The following is a 20,428-nucleotide window of genomic DNA, read 5'->3' as shown; positions in this document are numbered from 1 at the left end:
TCCTCTTGTTTTTAAACTCCCTAACACACACAGACATTTATTAACAGAACTAAAACTGGTTGTAGAACAAAGTTGCTTCTCACCACCATAAAAGGCCTTTTAAAAAGAAAGAAAAGTATGCAGCTGCACTATTTTGGTCCTTTTATTTTTTTGGTCCTTTTATTTTTTGGTGAGATACTGAAATAATTATTGCTCTTCTAACAGCTATCAACCTTTGCTACTCTTCTCCAAGACAGAAACCTGTCATTTTCACATACAAAGGAATACGCAGAATGGCGGTTTCTAGTTAACAGCACTATCTTGCTGTGCAGTATGCTTATTCAGAAGTATGTCCTACTTGGTCAATGAGGCTTACTCTCAGGAGAGCATACAAAAGACTACAGTCTTGATGTGGAATCCTATACATGTCTAGAGGTATAAGTTCATGATTTAATTCAATGGGACTTTATCTCAGAAGTGTATAGGATTGCAACCTAAATTCCAGTTTCTTCAAGCTTCACTGTACATTTTGCTGGAAAATAGCACTGGGATATGAGGCAGCAGGGCGGTTGGAAAAGGAGGCACATAGATACTTTTACCATGTGAAAAAGCTATAAAGACTCCACATTAGATACACATGTATACATTTAGTTCAGTTTACTAGCAACTATAAAAACTTTGGACAATGTTTTCAAATACGGTAACTTATCTCTGCTACTTCAGTCCGATGATTTTATGCAAGGAGGACGCTTTTTATACATTCAAATAATGTTTCCCATATCAGATCACTTGCAACAATTGCAATGGGTGCAATTCTTCTAAGCACATGAAAGAACAAGGGGAGTCGTGGTGCTTAGGAAACAACCTCCAACATTCACAGGGTAGGATGAACCCAAAAGTATCAAAATGTGGCAAACTTTTCAACCCTGTATCAGGGTTTATACAAGTTATGGGGTGGTTGAACAAGATGAAAAACAAAACAAAGTCCAGCAATATTCTTTTCAAACCAATGGAACAATAGTTATCTTTTCTTTCTTCAACCCAGAAGAAAACTGAGCCTGCTATCTCCACTTCCAACTCAGTCTGTAAGCAGATCTTGTGGCTTTAACACCTGGCCTAATTTTTGTTTATTATTCCTTGTCCAGTCACCCTCTATCTCAACTTTTGCATGGTCTTGCCTAACAAATAGTTCTGGAGAACTTGAAATTCCGCCAATTTTGGGGGGGACTTTGGAATAAGTGAGCATCGTTCCAAACAAGCTTAGCACTACTACGCACAACAGAAGATAATGCAAGCTGTGTTGCAATGAAAACGAGATGGTTGGATAGTGTTCTCGAAGCTACCAGCATAAGTTTGACCAAACTGCGGGAGGCAGTGGAAGACAGGAGTGCCTGGCGTGCTCTGGTCCATGGGGTTATGAAGAGTCGGACACAACTGAATGACTAAACAACAACAACAAGAAGAACATACCATAGTATAAAAGTATCTTTTTAATTTGCAAAATATGGATTGATAGATATCTTTTCAAAATGAGCGGAGCGCAAGAGCATCAAGTGATACTCTCATCAATCAAGCACTAGTCATCTTGATCCTGAACAAGCATGCCATCATACTCACCTACAATAATAGCATATTACGGTCGTAACTGAATGCTATGTCGACCAGAAGAGCAGCTTGAAGGACTGCATACGTGAAACAGATTACTTATTTATAAGATGTAATGGAGGTGCTGTTAGGTGAAAAAAGAGGGTAGCTGAAGAATGTTTAATGGCAAGTGAAGGATGTCAACTCGACTCAACATAAGAAATGATTCGGCAATGTGAAGAAATGATGATGATAGTATGTTCAGAACAAAAGCGGGAAACCTGATTTTAAGATATTTTATTATGTTAACTTAATTTGGTATGATTTTTAATAATTTGGAAAATTAATAAAAATAAATAAAATAAACCCATGGTTTGTCTTAAAACACCACATTTATTATTGTTGAATATAAGGTAGAAAAGATTTATTTAAAAAGGCCCCCAAACAATTATTTTTGGCACAGTTTTCATAAAAAACGTACAAAATAGTTCCTTTTATGATGTCTTTTACACCATCAGATTGCCTTGTACACCATATCTCCAACTTGAATTGTTCCTGTTTTATCAATTCCGAAATACCATCCAAAGAGAGGGTGTGTTCTGTATATATGCCGTTCAGAAGTATCACACAGGCGGTAACTGTAAAGAAGATTAGAGAACAATAAGCCATCCACAAAATAGCTAAATATGCTTGCTTTCAAGTTAAGTGACTAAGAAAACATTTTGGTAAGAAGCTGATAGAAATACAGGATTTCCAAGCATATAAAAAGTTTCACTTTGTTACTTTCATGATTGGCAAATTAGTAACAATTACTTTTGGGAGTAGATGGAAAGGACATCTCACAGAGAGAAAACCACTGCCAAATTAATGTACTTACTAGAAAGCAAGCACTGATGAAATCAATAGGTCTTAACTTTTGAGTAAACCTGCTCAGAATTCCATTGCATGCTAGTTGCACGGAAACTGGTTGCATTCAGGTCAACAGGACTTCGTTTTGAGTGTTTTACTTACACATCAGAGGGCCAAATTTGTTGATTAATCAGAGCTGTTGTGAAAAACATTATAGCAAATGAAGCACACTTAATTAAGAGGCTCTTTAATATTTAGAATCACAGAACTAGAGGTGGAAGGGACCCTGAGGATCATCTAGTCCAACCCCCTGAAATGCTTGTATATGCAGCTGTCCCATACAGGGATCAAACCTGTAAACTTGGAGTTATCAACACCATGCTCTAACCAACTGAGCTACTGCTTAAAATTTTTGCAGAGGATTACGCAGTGTTAGTCTTTTGCAGCAAAAACACCCAAGAGGCCTGTGGCATGTTAAATACTAACACATTTCTTATGGGATATGTTTTTGAGGTTTACTGTCCATGTCCAATCTGCATCTGATGAAGTAGCCTATAGTCCATGAAAGTCTGTGCCTAATACTGTAAATGTTAGTCTTTAAAGTGCCACAAGACGTTTTCTAGTTTTAAAAAATAAGGCTGGAGCCAAAGTGTTAGGGCGTTTCAGCTCAAATCATAGAAATGTAGAACTGGGAGGTACCAGGAGGGTCATCTAATCCAACCCCCTGCAAGGCAGGAAACCCAGACCATGTTCCCTTTGAAACCATGCCAGACCCTGCTTAGCTTTCCAAATGTGCTAGTAGTTTTATTGCTGCGCCACCACACAGCAATTCTTTGCACATTTATCTGGGAATGGGTACCACTGGACTAAATGAGGGTTACTTCTGAGTAGAGGCTTGTACTAGTCATCTTGATCCTAAACAAGCATGCCATCATACTCACCTACAATAACAACATATTATTGTCATTACTGAATGCTTTGTTGACCCGAAAAGCAGCTGGCATGCTTCATTCTAAATATTAATTTGTTGTTTACTATTATATAATAATACTCGTTGGTTCAGCTATTACCATTAGATCATTAGGAACATTAAAGAGAAAAAGCAGAGCACATTGCACTCTTAAAAGTTGTTTTGTTGACAGATTTCATATTAGTAAGCATTCAGAATGGTCAGTTCAACAGATAATGGATTGTTTTTAGTCTAGTTTTGCAAGTTTACTGCCTTACTAAAATGCAGAGAGAATTCCCACAGAAACAGGATTTCAAGACATGATCACATTTTGAGAGCTGCACACAATCATTAGTCTACCTCAGGGGTCTGCAACCTTTAAGACAAAAAGAGCCACTTGGACCCGTTTCCGAAGAAAAACAACAACTGGGAGCCGCAAAACCGGGAAGGTGACGTCGGGACGGTCCGTGACTAACACACACACCGCCCCATGCGACGTCACAGCCAGTACAGCGCCCGCCACAGTGGGGAGTGTCGGGGCGCACAATGCGCCTCCTCCCCTCGCTAGTATCCGCTCTGGAGCCGCGGCAAAGGTGTAAAAGAGCCACATGTGGCTCCGGAGCCGCGGGTTGCAGACCCCTGGATATACCTACTCAGATGATGGAGGAGGAACTCAGAAATTTTTTGTTACCTTTTCAAGGTTTCAAGAGGCTCTTTTCTGTCCATGATGCCAGTGTCTGGATCAACAGTAGTAAGTATACACCTGTAATGAAGAAACAGAATGAGGTAACAGCAACCTCAAGTACTTCCTTGCTTCTTCAGATGCAATGCAAAATTGCTTACCTGGGGCAGCCCATTGCACCTTTCATTTCTGCACCACCAATAGATATCTCATCCCAGGTATCCTGTGGAAATATAGTGTTCACAATATTAGGTCATTTGTAAGCTTTGCATGTAGAATGTGTTTTATTTCGTATTTTTTATTTGTTTATTAAATTTATACCTTGCCCTTCCTCCCGAAGGAGCCCAAGGCTGCACTAAAGAGTTCTACTTGCATATAAGAACTTGCAGCCTTATAAATACAAAAGTACTTTGCTCCAAGTGACAGTTTAAAAATAATACCGTATTTTTTGCTGTATAAGACTCACTTTTTCCGTCCTAAAAAGTAAAGGGAAATGTGTGTGCGTCTTATGGAGTGAATGCAGGCTGCACAGCTATCAACAGAAGCCAGAACAGCAAGAGGGATTGCTGCTTTCACTGTGCAGCGATCCCTCTTGCTGTTCTGGCTTCTGAGATTCAGAAGATTTTTTTTCTTGTTTTCCTCCTCCAAAAACTAGGTGTGTCTTGTGGTCTGGTGCATCTTATAGAGCAAAAAATACGGTAATTTTATTTTTTTTGTTACACACCCACCCCACCCCACCCCCAATCTGACTATGTTGCCCCGGCCACTCTGGGCGGCTTCCAACAGAATATACAAAAACACAAGAGAACATCACACAATAAAAGCTTCCCAATACAGGGCTTCAGATGTTCACGGAAGGTCATATAATTCTTTATCTCTCTGACATATACAAATGGAAAGGTATTGTTTGGTGAGGGGGATATTCCATGTATTACCTCCTCATGAGAACTGCAACCTGTGACCAGAATGTTTGGTCTGAAGTTGCGTATTGTAACTTTCTTATCCAATCGGGTATTTAATTCTTCTAAAGACGCTTCAGAAAGCACCATAACCGGGCTACAGTCAGGATAGGCAATCTAGAGAGAGAGAGATTGTTGTAAGACAGACAGCATTTAATCTGGCAGTGGCCGATTGCCATTTTATTTATTGATTAAAACGTACATGGTTGTCCATTAACAGATATGGTTCTCAAGAATACTGGAGTTGGCTGCCGCAAAGCAGACATATCTATACAAGTAGTGGTGTGGCAGAGAACGTTCTCTGTTTCATAAGTTCTATAGCAGCAATTATTTGATGGCAACTGCAGAAGTATTAGGCAACAGTAGCAGTTCCAAAGTCTTTAGCCCAGTAAACAAACATGCTCAACTAGGTCACTCTGTAGGGCAAGGGTAGGAAACTGGAGCCAAGGGACTGGATCCAGAATTCCTAAACATCCCACAGGCAGCTTTTGACAGAGCTGCCCATCATGTAATTCAGCTTCATAGAAATAATCAGGAGTATGCTCTAAGTGCACTCCTGATTTCCCCTTTTTAATTTGGCTCTGTGGGTTTACCTGTCATGGCATCAGGTGGGTGTGGTTTGGGACCAAACCATACTGTAGGCCAGGCCTAGGCAAATTTATGGAGGGCCGAATTTGCCTATGCTTGCTATAGGCCAAATGGGGAGGGATCTACCATGCCTCATTAGACCCATGGGATAGGTTCTCCTTCACTGCTCTAGGGCACTGGATAATTTCCCAATAGAAACTGAAACTTTCTCATGCAAATTACCTTATGCCAATTTTTCCAATTTGCATAGGAAAATTTTGCAATTCGATTTTTTTCAAGAAAATCCCCAGCGCTGTATACAAGTACCAACATTTTATTTATTTAAAAATCATATACCACCCTTTAACAAGGCTTCTAGGGAGATTTACAGAAACAATAAAATACACAATAAGTTACAATACATAAAAAGCTTGGGAGAATAAACACCACAAGTACCAGACACCACAAGCAGCTGCCAGCACTTGATTTTCAAAGTCAGAGGTCACTAGTTTGGTCAAGCCGGTCTTTGGAAAACAAGTTTAGACATGATAAAACGGTGAGAAGGGATAAGCAAAGGATGTAAAGGATCTGTTAATGTAAAGGCAACATCTAACTAAAGCAACAAAAACTTCTTATAGCAAATGCCATTGTTCAAACAATATTCTATTGGAGCCAAAATCCAGTTATTTTAGGCTTGTACTAGGGGTCTTCCAGCACACAACTTATTTGCCTGCAATCCATTTATATTGGTCATTACTACTCAACTTAAACCAACAGTAGGTTGGTTGGTTGGTTAAACTCATGAGACAAAAGAATACAACCTTTAAAAAGCAAATTCACACCAAAACTATGAGTGTGGCACACTCCAAAGATCACTACAAAGTTGTTTCCTAACCTTATCAGTGGGTCGGAAAGGTTCCATAAGATCTTTTGAATTCCGAGGAACCATGTTCGGCTCAAAGTGAACTAAACGGTATGGTTCTGATTTCAGGAAGGTTGTGATCCACTGAGCTGCTTCTTCTCCACAGTCTCTGCCTTGGACATCAAAGCCAAACAGTCTGCAAGATTTGTGGGAGGCATCAGTACTATCTTTCCTAACAACTGTCATTAAAATAATTAATACTACAATGCTGGAGAAGGGGAGAAGCTAATCATTTTCTCAAATGGAAATCCCCACCCATACCTGTCATATGCCCTATTAGAGAAAACATAGACAAAGCCAAGGACTTCACATGTTCAAAAACTACTCTTCCTAAAGCAGTTTAGGGTCAAATATAGAAAACCTCTACATACAGAAGCATAGTTTGTGGTAACTCTTCAGAATGGACAATAAGGCTCAAAACTTGAAAATCAGTTGCATCGCACACACAAAAATTAATGTCATTCACTGGTGTCCCCTTGTGGTTATTGTCAAGATTTTTTAGAATGGAGGGTTGCCTTTTAAGCCAACTCTATTGCTGTAGCTTGGTGGGGAGGGGAATATTAAGAATTATGTAGAACACCTAATAGGTGACCTACAGGGAAGTCTAAAGCACCTGCAATTCTGCACTGGGTTTTTGACCGACAGTTGGAAGGGAATACGAAGATCCTTCATTTCTGGAGCTCTCAGAGTTAAACAGCCATTTTCACTGGAGACAGAAATCAATACTAGCTGAGGCTCCTGCCGAGCGGTCACTGTATGTCCATCTTCTTTTATTATAAGCCAACACCTGAGTTAGAAACAGACCAAAATTGAAAGCTGATAAGGCTTTATACATCTGATGGAAATGGACAGTAGCCCACAAAAGCTTAAGACCTACGTTTTCAGTCTTCATGGTGCCACAATACTTTTTTTGCTCTACTGAAAGGTGAAGCAGATGAAAGAAGAGGAAGAATGCACTTGTCAGTTTTTGAAACGGCCCTTGTAGCTGCCCCTTTAACAACAGCACTTTCATCTGTTGCAAATAGCAGGTGATAATGTTCAATGCCATGTCTTGAAGAGCTTCCTCTGATGTTTTCTGTTTGCCAAAGCTTGGTTAAAAGGGAAAGAAGCAAGCCAAGCAAAAACCCTAAGGAGAAAGAAGCATGGTAAGCACAGTGGAGAAAGAGGGACAGGATACAGCCTGACAGAAAGCAAAACACGAACAAACAGGGGATGCCAGACCAAGTACTGTACTGAGTTGTACAACTGGAGAAGAGGAAAGCCAGGGTGAAAGGTGTCAAGATTCAAAAGGTCTTACATTCTGAAGAAAAGAACAAAGGGTTAAGTCCCTACTCACAGTCTGAGTTGCACATCATAGCCAGGTAAAAATACCATTATATTCCACCTTCTGCCACTGCCCTTGTGTTAGGGGTGGGGGAGTGAAAGGAGATTAAGCTTAACTTGGCACTTTCAGGGTGTTTTGACCATGGTATGTGCTTCTCTTTTCACAGCAAAGTGCTGTTTAAAAGAACCTATTTCCAGAACAGGCACGGGCAGCTGTAACCTTTATCTCACTTGGAGCAGTTTCATTTTATTGCGAATCAAGCAATTTATATGAAGGGCTGTCATGTGGAAGACAGAACTAGCTTGTTTTCTCCTGCTCTGGAGGGCAGGACTCGAACCAACAGCTTCGCCTTCTAAGTTACAAGAAAGGAGATTCCAACTAAACATCAGGAAGAACTTTCTGAACAGTAAGAGCTGTTTGACAGTGGAACTGACTACCTCAGGAGATTGTGATCTCTCCTTCCTTGGAAGTTTTTAAAAGCAGAGGTTAGATGGCCATCTGTCATGGATGCTTTGGTTGAGATTCCTACATTGGGCTACATGACTGTCGGGGTCCCTTCCAACTTTACAATAGGGCTGGACTTCTGTGTGGAAGAACTGTAAACTCATTGCACTTCTGCTACTCCAAGACAAATCCCTGATCCAGGAATTGTTAAGGGTATGTTCTTCACAACTGGCTCTGACTGTGGCACTCAGGGTTCCAGTAAATACAGTGGTACCTCGGGTTACATACACTTCAGGTTACATACGCTTCAGGTTACAGACTCTGCTAACCCAGAAATATTACCTCGGGCTAAAGTGGTGCTTCAGGTTAAGAACAGACCTCCAGAACAAATTAAGTTCTTAACCTGAGGTGCCACTGTAAATGGAACAGATCCTGCAAGCCTGCTGTACTAGACGATTTTTGTGGAAGTGTGCATAGGCGTAGCCAAGTGGGGGCAGCTGCCCCCCCCCTAAATCAATAAAATCAATAGAAATACTTAACTGAGGTTCAGCCCCCACTAACATGAAATCTCCCCCCCAACATCATAAATCCTGGCTATGCCCATGAAAGTGTGCAAAGGATTTGCGCAAACAGCTACAATCTTATGCAAGCTCGCCTAGGGCGTTAGCTGCATCGAAATGCACACTTCGATCCTTTGCACACTTACGTGGGAGCAAGCCCCAAAATGCACTTAGTCCGAGTAAACAGGCACACGATCCTGGGATCAAAGGCGATATCTAAATTCGATAAATAAAAAATTGACGCGTTCTTAAAACACCTGTCCACACGCTTCTCCAAAAGTTTGGGAGGAAAGCAAGTTAGAAAGGAGGCTGGGAGGTGAGGTGTGGGGTGGGGAACCCACAGAAGCAAGAAAAAGCGACGCTTCCCGACTTGCACACCCACCTGTCGCCCAGGTCCCCGTTGCGGAGGCCCAGCTCGGTCACCTCCGCCCGCTCCACGGCCACCCCGCGGCAGGACTTGACCGGGTAGATGAAAAGGCCCGAGACCCTTCCCACCGCCTTGAGCTCCCGCCGCCCTGGACGGAGGCGCCTCCGCCGGCGCCAGGCTGCGGCAGCCCCCAGCATAAGGAGGACGGCCAGGCCGGCGGAGGCCAAAAGCCAGCCGGGACGAGGCTTGGGCAGCGACTGAAGAGCGGAGCCGGCCATGGCGGTGGCGGCTGCAGCAGCAACGCTAGAGAGAAGCAGCGCCGCGAAGGGGCAGCGCGAGTTTATATGAGAAGCAGGCCGCTCCCTCGAGGCTTTCGCTGCTGCTGCGGAGGGAGAGGAGACGCCGCCCCCGGAGCCCCACTGGAGGCCGCGGCGTTTGGGCGGGAATCTCGGCCAGAAATCAGGCCGTGAGATCCCTCGTCAGCCGTCCATGCAGAGGGGAAATGGTTCGTCTTAGGACTCTTGAGGCGCTTGTCGCTGCAGACCCAGGAGGAGATGGTGGTGTGACTTTTCAGTATTGTTATAAAATGAGCAGGGAGCCCCCCCCCCTCCATGGCCAACCAACATCTGGAAGCGAAGGAAAAGCCTGTCTCGTGCAGGTGTGGCGAATCTCTGACCCTCCAGCTATGAGTCCATGAAGCAAGGTGAGGCAACTGCCTCAGGCAGCAGGATCCACACGGGCGGCATATTTGGTCTCTAAATAAGGTACAGTGGTACCTCGGGTTACACACGCTTCAGGTTACAGACTCTAACCCAGAAATATTACCTCGGGTTAAGAACTTTGCTTCAGGATGAGAACAGAAATCGTGCTCCAGCGGCGCAGCAGCAGCAGGAAGTCCCGTTAGCTAAAGTGGTGCTTCAGGTTAAGAACAGTTTCAGGTTAAGAGTGGACCTCTGGAACGAATTAAGTACTTAACCCAAGGTATATCCCCAGCCGCTGCTGTTGCCGCCGCTGCCATGGCGTTGCGCAACTTGGAGGCTGGATCTGCCACCTCCTCGGCTCCCCCTCAAAGCCTCTCCACAACAGCCTCTCAGCGAATTGGGAGGCACTACTGGCTTCCTTCCACTCCAGGGAGAAAGTGGGGGGGGGTCTCCTCTGGGGTCTCCTGGGTTCTGCTCCCCGCCAGAGTGATTCAGAGTAGGCCCCTTCCCCAGCCCACCTTTTTATTGCCCTCCCTGTTTCTGATGAAGATTTTCACTTTCCCCTTCTTCCCTGGCAGGGGGTGCATCATTTTGTGGTTCATCTCAGGTGCCAAAAGGTCTTGACTGGAGCCTGCTCATTTATTTATACACACCTTTCCTCCAAAGCTCTCAAGGTGGCAGACCTAGTTTCTCCCCTCCCCTCTCCATTTGAAATATACTTGGAGTCGAGTATGGATTTCATGCTCTTTATTCAGCTCATAGTAGTGAGGAATGAAAGTTCCCCCAAGATATCTGCTTTATATACATTGGCCGCACGTGATTGGCTAATTCCTGGATTCTCCTGTAGGCCAATCAGATTGAGGATTCACTTCCACCTGGAGCTGGATTAGGTGGCTCCTGCGGACCAATCATATTGCTGCATTGTTCTAGGACCAATCAGACTGCTGCATTCTGAATCTTATTGTTCTAGGACCAATCAGACTGCTGCATTTTGGATCCTATTCATTTGGATACTATTGTATCCTACCTGTGAGGTAGGTTAGGCTGAGAGAGAGATTGGCCCAAGGTCACTCAGTGAGCTTCATGGCCAAGCAGAACAAGAACCCTGGTCTCCCACTCTACCCATTGATCATGCTTACTGGAGTGGATAGGAGTTGTAGTCCAGCAACATCTGGAGGGCCAAAGGTTCCCCACACCTGATTCACTTCAGCATTTGAAGTGGATGAAGTATGCACATAACTACCTAAAGTGTCCCACATATGCATAAGGCAAATGAGATTAGAATGTATGATTTCAGAACTACGTTAAAGGAAAGTAATTACAGTGACAGCTTCCAAACCATTTTGCTGGTGTGTGATAAAGTCTACTCACAAACTAAGCTCTATTGCCAAACTTTGAGCAGCATGTTGAAAGCTATGCTTAATCCTTAAAGGCAGTTTGGCTCCCTCACTCAAGAATGTTGAAAATCCAGCTTGGCAGCGCCTTTATTTGGACTACTCTAGAAGACAAAGTTAGATTAGATCCTAACTTACAAATCAGGAAAATTGATTTCATAATGCTGCAAGCAGCATTGAGCAACTGGAGCACGGTTTAAATAAAATATCAACTATTTGAATTATTTTCCTCAGCTAGCCAAGTTTTCAATATGCATAATGCAGTTTACATTGATGAAATGGCCTTAAAACATAATTTATCTTAGCACTGAGATTTAGCCAGGTTTGTTTCAATTCATGTATATTAAATGCCACCTCCTCGTTCATTTTTCAAATAATATCAGAACAGCTTCAGTGGGTCAGGCCAAGAACCATCTAGATTCAATAAGTGTAGCCTTCCGACTGTGCCAGCTGGGTAAGAACATTGGAAACTGCCTTATATCAAGTCATACCATTGGTTCATCTTAGCGTCGCCTACTCTGACTGGTAGTTGCTTTCTAGGATTTCAGGCAGGAGTCTTTACCAATCCTACTTGCAGTTGCTGTGGATTGAACCAGTGTTCTTCTGCGTGCAGAGAAAGTGCTTGGTTGAGCAACAGATCTTCCCCAGTGCATCTGAATGCTTAGCTCCCAATCAAAATATTGATGCAGGCACCCCAATTCTCTGAATGGCCATTCCAGATAGGTGTGGTATCAGCACTGCTCATGTCTGCAAGTCCCACCTCCAGCATCCACAGGATGTCACCTTCATCAGAATGCCAGCCCTATCTTTTTCTTTTATCTGGCTTTTGCCCCTTCAGCAGATGAACCAATATGGCAACAGAGCCTGTTAAATCTCTGCAGTCACTGCTGGTGTTGAAGTTTGTTAGTGCCTTCTTTTAGTGGGTGAGTAGTTTCTAAGGTGCCAAATGCACACACAGGAAAATATGATCTGACTTGCAATATAAAGTCCCCATCCAGAAGCACACAAAGTAGAATTGTATGTGGTGTGAAATCCTTCCCCTTCCTCTGTCCCGAACCTACAGCAAATCAGCTTCATTAAGGAGACTTAAGGGCGGAAAGAAAACATATTTTTATTTCTTTCCAATCCCATAATGGAGGATAGAGAATAATTCTACTTTAGGAGTGGTATGAGGTCATAATGGGTGACCAGCTGTGCTTACAGATACTTCTGACATCACAGTGGATTCCTTAGCAACGGTTGAAGCATAAACACATAAACAATTGGTTTGTGAGCTCAAACTGCCTTTGGCTGGCTAAGCAAGGGTGGTATTTGATTAACTTTCCTGACATCTGAGCTTTGAGGTATCCAGAGCCTTGATCCTGAACTCCCAACGAGCCCAGGATCTTGAGCTGGAACCTCAGGCTTAAAACCTCCAGGGGCTTGGTTTCAAGTCCTTATCTCAATTCCTTCCAGGCTTTCATCTCAATTTGCAGCATTTCATCAGTACCCCACAGGCTGATGTTACAGAGGTACTGAGGGTGGATGGTTCTCATGTTTGGGGATATTGTATTCAGCTAGATTTGGAAAGGCTTGCACTCTGCTTCAGAAAGAGCAAGTTCACAGCTTGGGGTCGGGGTGGGGTCTTCCCTGGATCAAGCTCTGTCTTTAGAGACCCATGTCACCCTCTGCGGCATGGAGTGAGTTTTACCAGCCAAGACTGATTCAGCAGCTGTAACCACTGCTGGAGCGTTTTGCAAAGGTTGCCCATGCTTTAGTAAACTCCCAGGTGAATTATTTCAATGTGCCATATGTGGGCTGTGCTGCCTTCAAAAAGAGCTTCTGTTCAGAATACAGATGCTATAATTTTACTGGTACAGTTTGTCCAGATCCCATTTCTCAATTTTTTAACATATATTTTAAGCTTCACTAGCCTTTTCCCAAGCCTTAAGCCTTAAGTAGCCTGGGACTCAAATACTTGAAGGTGTACCTACTCCCATATTAACCTGCCTTCATTCTAAGGTCATCTGCTGATGCTGTTCCCTAAAACCTCCTCCATCAGAGAGGCAGTTCTCAACCAGAGAGCAAACATTTTTGGCTGTGCATCCCATTATAAAAGTGCCCTTTCTAAAGAAGCTTCCCTGGTTCCAGTTTTTAGGTGTGAGGCAAAAACCATTTAACCACTTAAGCATTTTAAGTACTCTTTTGGATTTTTACAATTGTTTTTGGTATGCTGTTTTTATTATTCATTTGTTTTAGTGCGGTAACCCCCAACCCAGTGCCCTCCAGATTTTTGTTGGACAACATCTTCCATTGCTCCTAGCCATTGACCATCTCTGGCTGGGGCTGATGGCGGTTGGAGTGCAACAACATCTGGAGCACACCACATTGTGGAAAGCTGTTTAGGAGTATAACCCCTAACTCCAGCTGCTGCCCAGCAGGACTTAATGAAGCAGTGCATCTGCAGCTCTGCTGCACATGCCAGCCAGGGCATGGAAGGTGGAGAGCATGCAAATTTCTGCACTAGCCTGGAGCCTAGCAGAGCTGGATAGAGTGACACTGCACCCCATTCAACACCATACCCAGTGGCAAAGGAGTATGGTTTGCTTTCTTCTTCTTCTTCTTTCTTTGGCGATCACTCATAGCCGAGTAAGATTGTCTTCCGTAAACACGGTTTTAACAATGAGTCTATAAGTGACTGTGGAGGCTAATTCTGGACCCACACATCCTTCCACAATGGGGACATTGGTTCCCAGGCGGGAGTTGATCACGGTGTGGATTTGCCAAGCGTGCCTTCCTCTTAGCACGTTTCTCCCTTGCGTTCTGAGTTCAAGTGTCTTCAAAGCCCATGACACCTTTGGTAAAGGCTGTTCTCCAACTGAAGTGCTCACAGGCCAGTGTTTCCCAGTTGTCAATGTTTATACTACATTTTTTTAGATTTGCCTTGAGGCAGTCTTTAAACCTCTTTTGTTGACCACCAGCATTACGCTTTCCATTTTTAAGTTTGGAATAGAGTAGTTGCTTTGGAAGACGATAATCGGGCATCCACACAACATGACCAGTCCAACGAAGTTGTTGTTGAAGAATCATTGTTTCAACACTGTCGATGCATTCTAACTTTCTGCCTGATCTTTTATATTTCTGTAAATTAATGTTGGAGTCAGGTGTTTTTTTTAAAAAAGTAGTGTATACATATTTTAAAATTGATGAATGTATATATTTATATATGTACTTTTAAAAATATTTTAACATTAGCTGGAAAACAACCCAGTCCTGAGACAAAGAAAAGGCAGAACACTTGTCAAAGAAGAAATTGTGGGAGCCAAAGCAGGATGGGAGACTGGAAAGCCTACATCAATACAGTCCTGAAGGACAAAAACATTGAAGATGTAGCGATCGTGGGACATTCTGACAACAAATCTGTCTGGGCCTCAAAGCCAGGAGGCCTGCTGGCCGCCATCTCTCCCCAGGAAGTAGGAATAATTATTGGGCAGGACAGAAAGGCATTCCTGCAGACGGGGATCACCATAGCAGGGAAGAAGTGCAGCGTAATCCGAGACAACTTGTTAGTAGAGAAAGATGCTGTGATGGACACGAGAACCAAAGGTGGCGACAGCAGATCCATCTGTATTGGGAAGGGTGCCAAAGCGCTCATCTTTCTCATGGGCAAAAAGGGAGTCCATGGAGGGGCTCTGAATAAGAAGGTGCATGACTTGATAGCGAACATGAAGGCAAAAGGCAGCTAGAGCCAAGGATTTGTCTGGGTCACCTTTCTCCTGATTGACAAAACGTGGGGAAACTATTGCTGCTTTGAAATAAAAGGCATTTAGCAAACTCCATCCTGTTTCCTTGAGTTGTGAGGATGGGAAGGGCCATAGCTTAGTAGTAGAGCCTTTGCCTTGCATGTAGAAGGTTCCGGGTTCAATCCCTAGCGTCTCCTGCTCTTCTTCTGGCTCACCTATCTGACTGGTGCTAAGGGGACTGCAGATTCTATCATGGGGGGAAAGATCAGTATTGGCTTCAGGTTTTGATGGGTCCTTCAGCAAGACACCTTCAGTGCGTCTGCCTGTATACTCTGCTTCTCTCACTGTGGAGATGGTGACTGCTGGAATTGTGACTTGCTTCTGCATTGTAGACAAGTATGAATCCAGCAAAAGGCAGACCCTCGTAACACACATTTCTTGCAGTATTGATGCCAGTGCAAGGATGCATGCGAAGTGCCAGGCATATAAACAGAAATCCATTGTTCAACCAATCACTGCAAGTAGTTTTTTTAAAAAAAAATAGCACTTAATGGAGTAGCTAAAGGTACGGGGGCATTTTTAGCTCTAGCATTCACTAGGACCTGGTGGGATGTGGGGTGGGGATCCTGAACACAGGAGGTGCCAAACTTTAGGCAGCATACTGAATCACATTACAACTTGACAACTAAAGGTTGTTGGCTCTCTGTGTGACAGCCCTTCAGAAATGTGAAGTACTACCATCTCTCATCAAGGTCACCAGCACCTTAGTATATTTTTCTGCATGTTAATTATACCCTGCTGTTCCTTCACCCTTCCCTCATAGGACTGCTTTTCCATACTGCTGCTCATTTTGGTCTCCACCCTCTGACCCTGTTCCAATTTGTCTATACAGTGGTACCTCGGGTTACAAACATTTTGGGTTACAGACTCCACTAACCCAGAAGTAGTACCTCGAGTTAAGAACTTTACCTCAGGATGAGAACAGAAATTGCGTGGCAGCGGCAGTGGGAAGCCCCATTAGCTAAAGTACCTCAGGTTAAGAACAGTTTCAGGTTAAGAATGGACCTCTGGAACGAATTAAGTTCGTAACCAGAGGTACCACTGTATCCTATTTTATGTAATAATTGTTTATATCCTTTGAAGTGTTTGAAGTACTCCAGAAGAGGTCAAACCAGTGCAAGATAAAAGCGGGACTATAACTTCTCATGATTTGGGCTAGGAATGCAGCCCCAAATTGTATTCACCTTTTTTCTGCAGCTGCATCACTGAACTGACTCACATTCAGCTTGCGATTGACTACAATCCTGAGCAACTCTCCACATGTGCTGTCTTGCTTCCAAGCCAGCTCTTCCCCATCCTATGCCAAATCGGAGCGCCAGTCAGCAAACAGTAATCTCCAGGGGCTTCAGCTGTGGCTGCTTGGGAGAGTATGCAGACTTCTGCTTTCAATACTTATTAGCTACCCTGAATTTATGGAAACCCAGAAAATAAATATTAATTAAAAAAACACAAACTTCAGCTAAACTGGAATCTGTTTTCCAACCCATTCAAGCACTGAATTGGTGTTATTTAAGAAAAATAAAATTAAAGATTTTCTTTGTTTACAAAAGTACCTGCATTGTCTCTTTTTTCAGGTTGTAGAGTCTTTTCTGCAAATCAGTTACATTTGATATGAGACATTAGTTTTGTATTCAGTATGGGGTCGGAGAAGAAGAGGGAGGAATGGGGAAACATTCTCTTTATATAGTGTACATGTGGGGGGGTTGTGTCAGCGTCAACTGGGTAGGTTCTTTTTCTACTTGTTTATTACCTTTTCTTGGTAGTGAGAGGGATTGGGGAGGGGCAAGGTGTGGTTGGTTATCTGTAGTTGGCTGCTTTGGGGTTTGTTTGCATTTGTGAGGGGGCGGATGGATTGATTCATATGCTGTCGGGGGGGTTCTTGTTGTTGACTTTTTAAGCTGTGTATGTGATAAAGGGGAGTCATACTGGGGTGAAGGTGTCCTCTTCTATTTGTCCCCATGTCAGTTTCAGCCTGTTGGCTAGCTTTTCCAGTAAGACTGTTTCCCATATGATTTGGTACCAGTGGTCCATGTTCACACCTGACAGGTCTTTCCAAAGTCTGGCTATGGTGTTAAGCACTGAATTGTTGAGCCTCAAAAGTCCTGGTCTATCTCTGTTGACACTTGCAATACTATATTCACCATGAACAGAGGAGCAACAGGAAGAGATAAACCAAAACAAAAATAACAAGTGCTTTAAAGAAGATGTTTCACTCTCACATGTAGTGCACTATGGATGCATGCAGTGTAACCACTGATTTTGTAGCACATGGTGGAGCCCTAAGCAATTATAGGATTCCTTTGAAATGCAAAAATCGCCACCACAGCAATATCCAAGTGTTAATTGTGGATGCAGTCAGATCCCTAACTCTAAGGGCATCAATTAAATCAAATCAAACATTTCTAGGTGGAAGTTTTGCTTTTTGTAATTAACGTTTGCTCAGATGTTTCCTCCAGCAGGATATTGATCACTTTTGAAGCATCTTAACTTTTTAGCTTGAGAAGTCTCCTGCTGGAGAAGGCAGGGCAGTATTTCTTTTATGTTTCTAAGAATTTAAGAACCCTCCTGGACCAGGCCAAAGGCCCAACTAGTCCAGCTTCCTTGTCTAAGATTCATGGAAGATAAGGCTATCAATGACTACTATATCAATGATGGCTGTAGGTGTCTCTGAATACCAGTTGCTGGGTATTATAAACAGGTGAGTCCTGTTGTGCTCATGTCCTGATTGTGGGCTTCTCATAGGCATCTGGTTGGCCACTGTGAATATTTGGTTCTGGGTCTCAGCCAGAGTCCAGTTAGCATAAAGGTGATTCTGCCAAGCTCAAAACCACAGGAGAGCAGAACAGAAAGATTCCTAATTGCCATATTTATTGGTGTGGGCATAGCAAATTCCTACCTTCTGCTTGCAGTATACAACAAGCCTTTTGGTTCATCTGCTGTTGACCTTCAGTTTGCCTTGGCTAAGTGCCTCATGAAATCTCAAAAAATAAAAACAAAATCTTAAAAAGGAGTAGTACACAGCTAGAGTGCATTCCTTTTATTTGCCTGAGATACAAATCTATTGAAGCAAAGAGTCTCTAGTTAAATCTCAGATTTAGAAATGTAATTCTTAAGAGTCCAACTTAATAATGCTCATGGTGAAAACCTTAACAACAGAAGATAAGGTTGGGTTGGTGACAATTCCATGTTAATAATAGCCGTCCTTTTGAGAGGGAGCTATATTTTTAGAAGGTTTTTGTTCTGTTTTGTTTGAGGACCTGTGGCAGGAAATTAAAGAAAATAACAATGAACATAAACATATTTTTTTTCCCAAACAGAAGGGAGGTTGATGAAAACATCTACTCTACCATTTATATTCTCCAGGGGGAAAGCTTGGTGAGTCATGCACTTTAAGTGATTGCAATGTAGCTAAAGGAGAGGACGGAATTATTCTAGCAAATAACTAGCCAATGATAGGCTTAAAAATAGAGGCATTCATAATAAATGCCTGAAAGAAAAGAGCTATTTTGCAAAGCAGCAAGATAATGGGTCTCATCTGCAGTTGTCTCTCTCAGTAAGAAATCGCCTTCCAGGTACACCTATTTTCAAGAATGCATAATTAGTGGTGCAAAAATTGCAGAGAGACCAATAAGCAGCAGGAGACCTTTTACTGGCTACGTTTGCACTGAAGGATAACCTATTCACATCAAGTTCAACCTCTTTGTGACTGTGCCATGGGTCAAGTTCTAACCCAAGGTGTGGGATGGTGTCACTTCATTGTGTACTACCCTGCAAAGATGGTAGATCAGGATCTCCTGGTGAATTTTGGTGTGAGTTGCAGTAGAGCAGCAAAGATTCCTGACTCCCACTTGTTCAGAAATGGCAATGACAAAATAACTCCCCCATCACCATAAAAAATACATTGCGAAAATTTAAAAAAAGTTATGTGGAAAGATTGTGCACTCAGTTCAGTTCTGATCCTCCAAGCAAATTATGGGGCTCCGAGTTCTTTCCTGTCAAATGTGTGTCTTTTGCACCTGAATCATCAGGGATGATTGTTGCCTCCAAATGTTGTCAGATTCCATTTCCCCTTCAGCCCTGGCCAGCATGGCCAATGGTCAGGGATGATAGGCGTTGTAATCCAACAACGTTTGAAAAGCCACAGATTCCCCATTCCAGCTGCAGAATATGAGTTTACATTGTTCAGACTTTAGAAGTCTAAACAACCGACCCAGAACATTCCTGAGAAATAAAGTCTAGAACTTGTTTACAATTATGTGCCTCACCCTGGCTTCCGTTTTCTTTTTAAAACGAGAAGCCTGGTTCATTTTTTAAAAAATGTTTATATCCTGCCTTTCTTCTGTCATGGAACTCCAAGTTGGTGCAAATGTACAGTTGTACATTGGTTTTCGAACAGTTTAATTCTCAAATGTTTTGGCTCCCGCATGCCGCAAACCCGGAAGTGACTGTTCTGGTTTGCGAACTATTTTTGGAAGTCGAACGTCCAACAGGGCTTCCACGGTTTCCGACTGGCTGCAGGAGCTTCTGCAATGTATTTCCCAGGCCATCACCCATCCAAATATTTCATCTCTCACCTGCTCTTTCGGCATACCAGGTTACCTGCCAAACTCCACCCACTCTGCCGTCTTGGAATTATGACAGATCAATCTGCTGAGTCACATTATAAATGACTATGTACATTCCTGGAACATGGTGATAGAAGTTACTGTTTTGAAGCCAATGTTTAGTTCAGCTTTCTTTCTTTTGTGACCTGTGCTTAATCTCTGTCTCTGTAGTTCTGCCTACAATCTTAAAATAAGATGTAATTTCCTGTAATTTGTAGTGCTCCTGATGTTTAGCCTGGGAATCCTAAAAAGGCACTGCTACGCCCTCTAAGCTTTAAAGTACCTTGGTTTTACATCACAAGTAGTGTAATCCAATTCTTGTTTATGCAGAAGTATGTTACATTGTGTCTAATGGAGTCTAATCCCAGTACAGTAGATGTGTTTAAGGTTCTAGCCTAAGTGGCTCAGTAAGTAATAAGGGTTTCAATCCTGAATATTACTTACTAGGGTAAACTTGCATAGAATTGCCACCTGCTTTAAATGTATGGTGCCCATGCAAAAACTAGTCACTTCAATTTCTTGGTTTTGCTAGCATTCTAGCCCAGTTCCTGTGGACACAAATGTACTTTCCCACTGATCAGTGGAGCAATGATACTAATGTTTGAGCTTACATAATGGTTTGTCTGCTACCTTCTATCAGGTATAAAATCAGCAGCAGCAGCTCTTATGCTGTCCTTCATTATCAAAACTACCTCAGGGTAGTGTACAAAACATATCAAACCACAAGACACACTTGCAATTCTATGCAAGTTTACCCTAGT

General features: G+C 42.8%; 2 protein-coding genes across 3 annotated transcripts; one reads left to right on the top strand and one right to left on the bottom strand.

Annotated features, from left to right (window-relative positions):
- Window positions 1–1,936: 1,936 nt before the first annotated feature.
- On the bottom strand, window positions 1,937–9,537 carry LOC309529544 (mitochondrial amidoxime reducing component 2-like). 2 transcript variants are annotated; one of them, XM_082217866.1, is made up of 7 exons: window positions 9,202–9,520; window positions 7,105–7,278; window positions 6,465–6,627; window positions 4,979–5,119; window positions 4,205–4,266; window positions 4,053–4,124; window positions 1,937–2,201 (listed from the first exon to the last, which is right to left on the bottom strand). In XM_082217866.1, exons 1-7 carry the CDS (start codon window positions 9,462–9,464, stop codon window positions 2,078–2,080), a joined length of 999 nt encoding a protein of 332 aa, XP_082073992.1. In that variant the 5' UTR covers window positions 9,465–9,520; the 3' UTR covers window positions 1,937–2,077. The 2 variants fall into 2 exon arrangements, with proteins under 2 accessions (XP_082073992.1, XP_082073993.1); XM_082217867.1 differs by lacking the exon at window positions 1,937–2,201 and adding an exon at window positions 2,209–3,721 and having other exon boundaries at window positions 4,011–4,124; window positions 9,202–9,537.
- Window positions 9,538–12,569: 3,032 nt separating this feature from the next.
- On the top strand, window positions 12,570–15,099 carry PFN3 (profilin 3). The gene is made up of 2 exons (XM_082218042.1): window positions 12,570–12,792; window positions 14,516–15,099. Exon 2 carries the CDS (start codon window positions 14,593–14,595, stop codon window positions 15,004–15,006), a length of 414 nt encoding a protein of 137 aa, XP_082074168.1. The 5' UTR covers window positions 12,570–12,792; window positions 14,516–14,592; the 3' UTR covers window positions 15,007–15,099.
- Window positions 15,100–20,428: the final 5,329 nt, after the last annotated feature.

The sequence above is a fragment of the Podarcis vaucheri genome (genome assembly GCF_965113315.1).
Source record: "Podarcis vaucheri genome assembly, chromosome: 3".
NCBI lineage: Eukaryota > Metazoa > Chordata > Lepidosauria > Squamata > Lacertidae > Podarcis > Podarcis vaucheri.
This window is presented reverse-complemented; position numbering and strand designations above follow the sequence as displayed.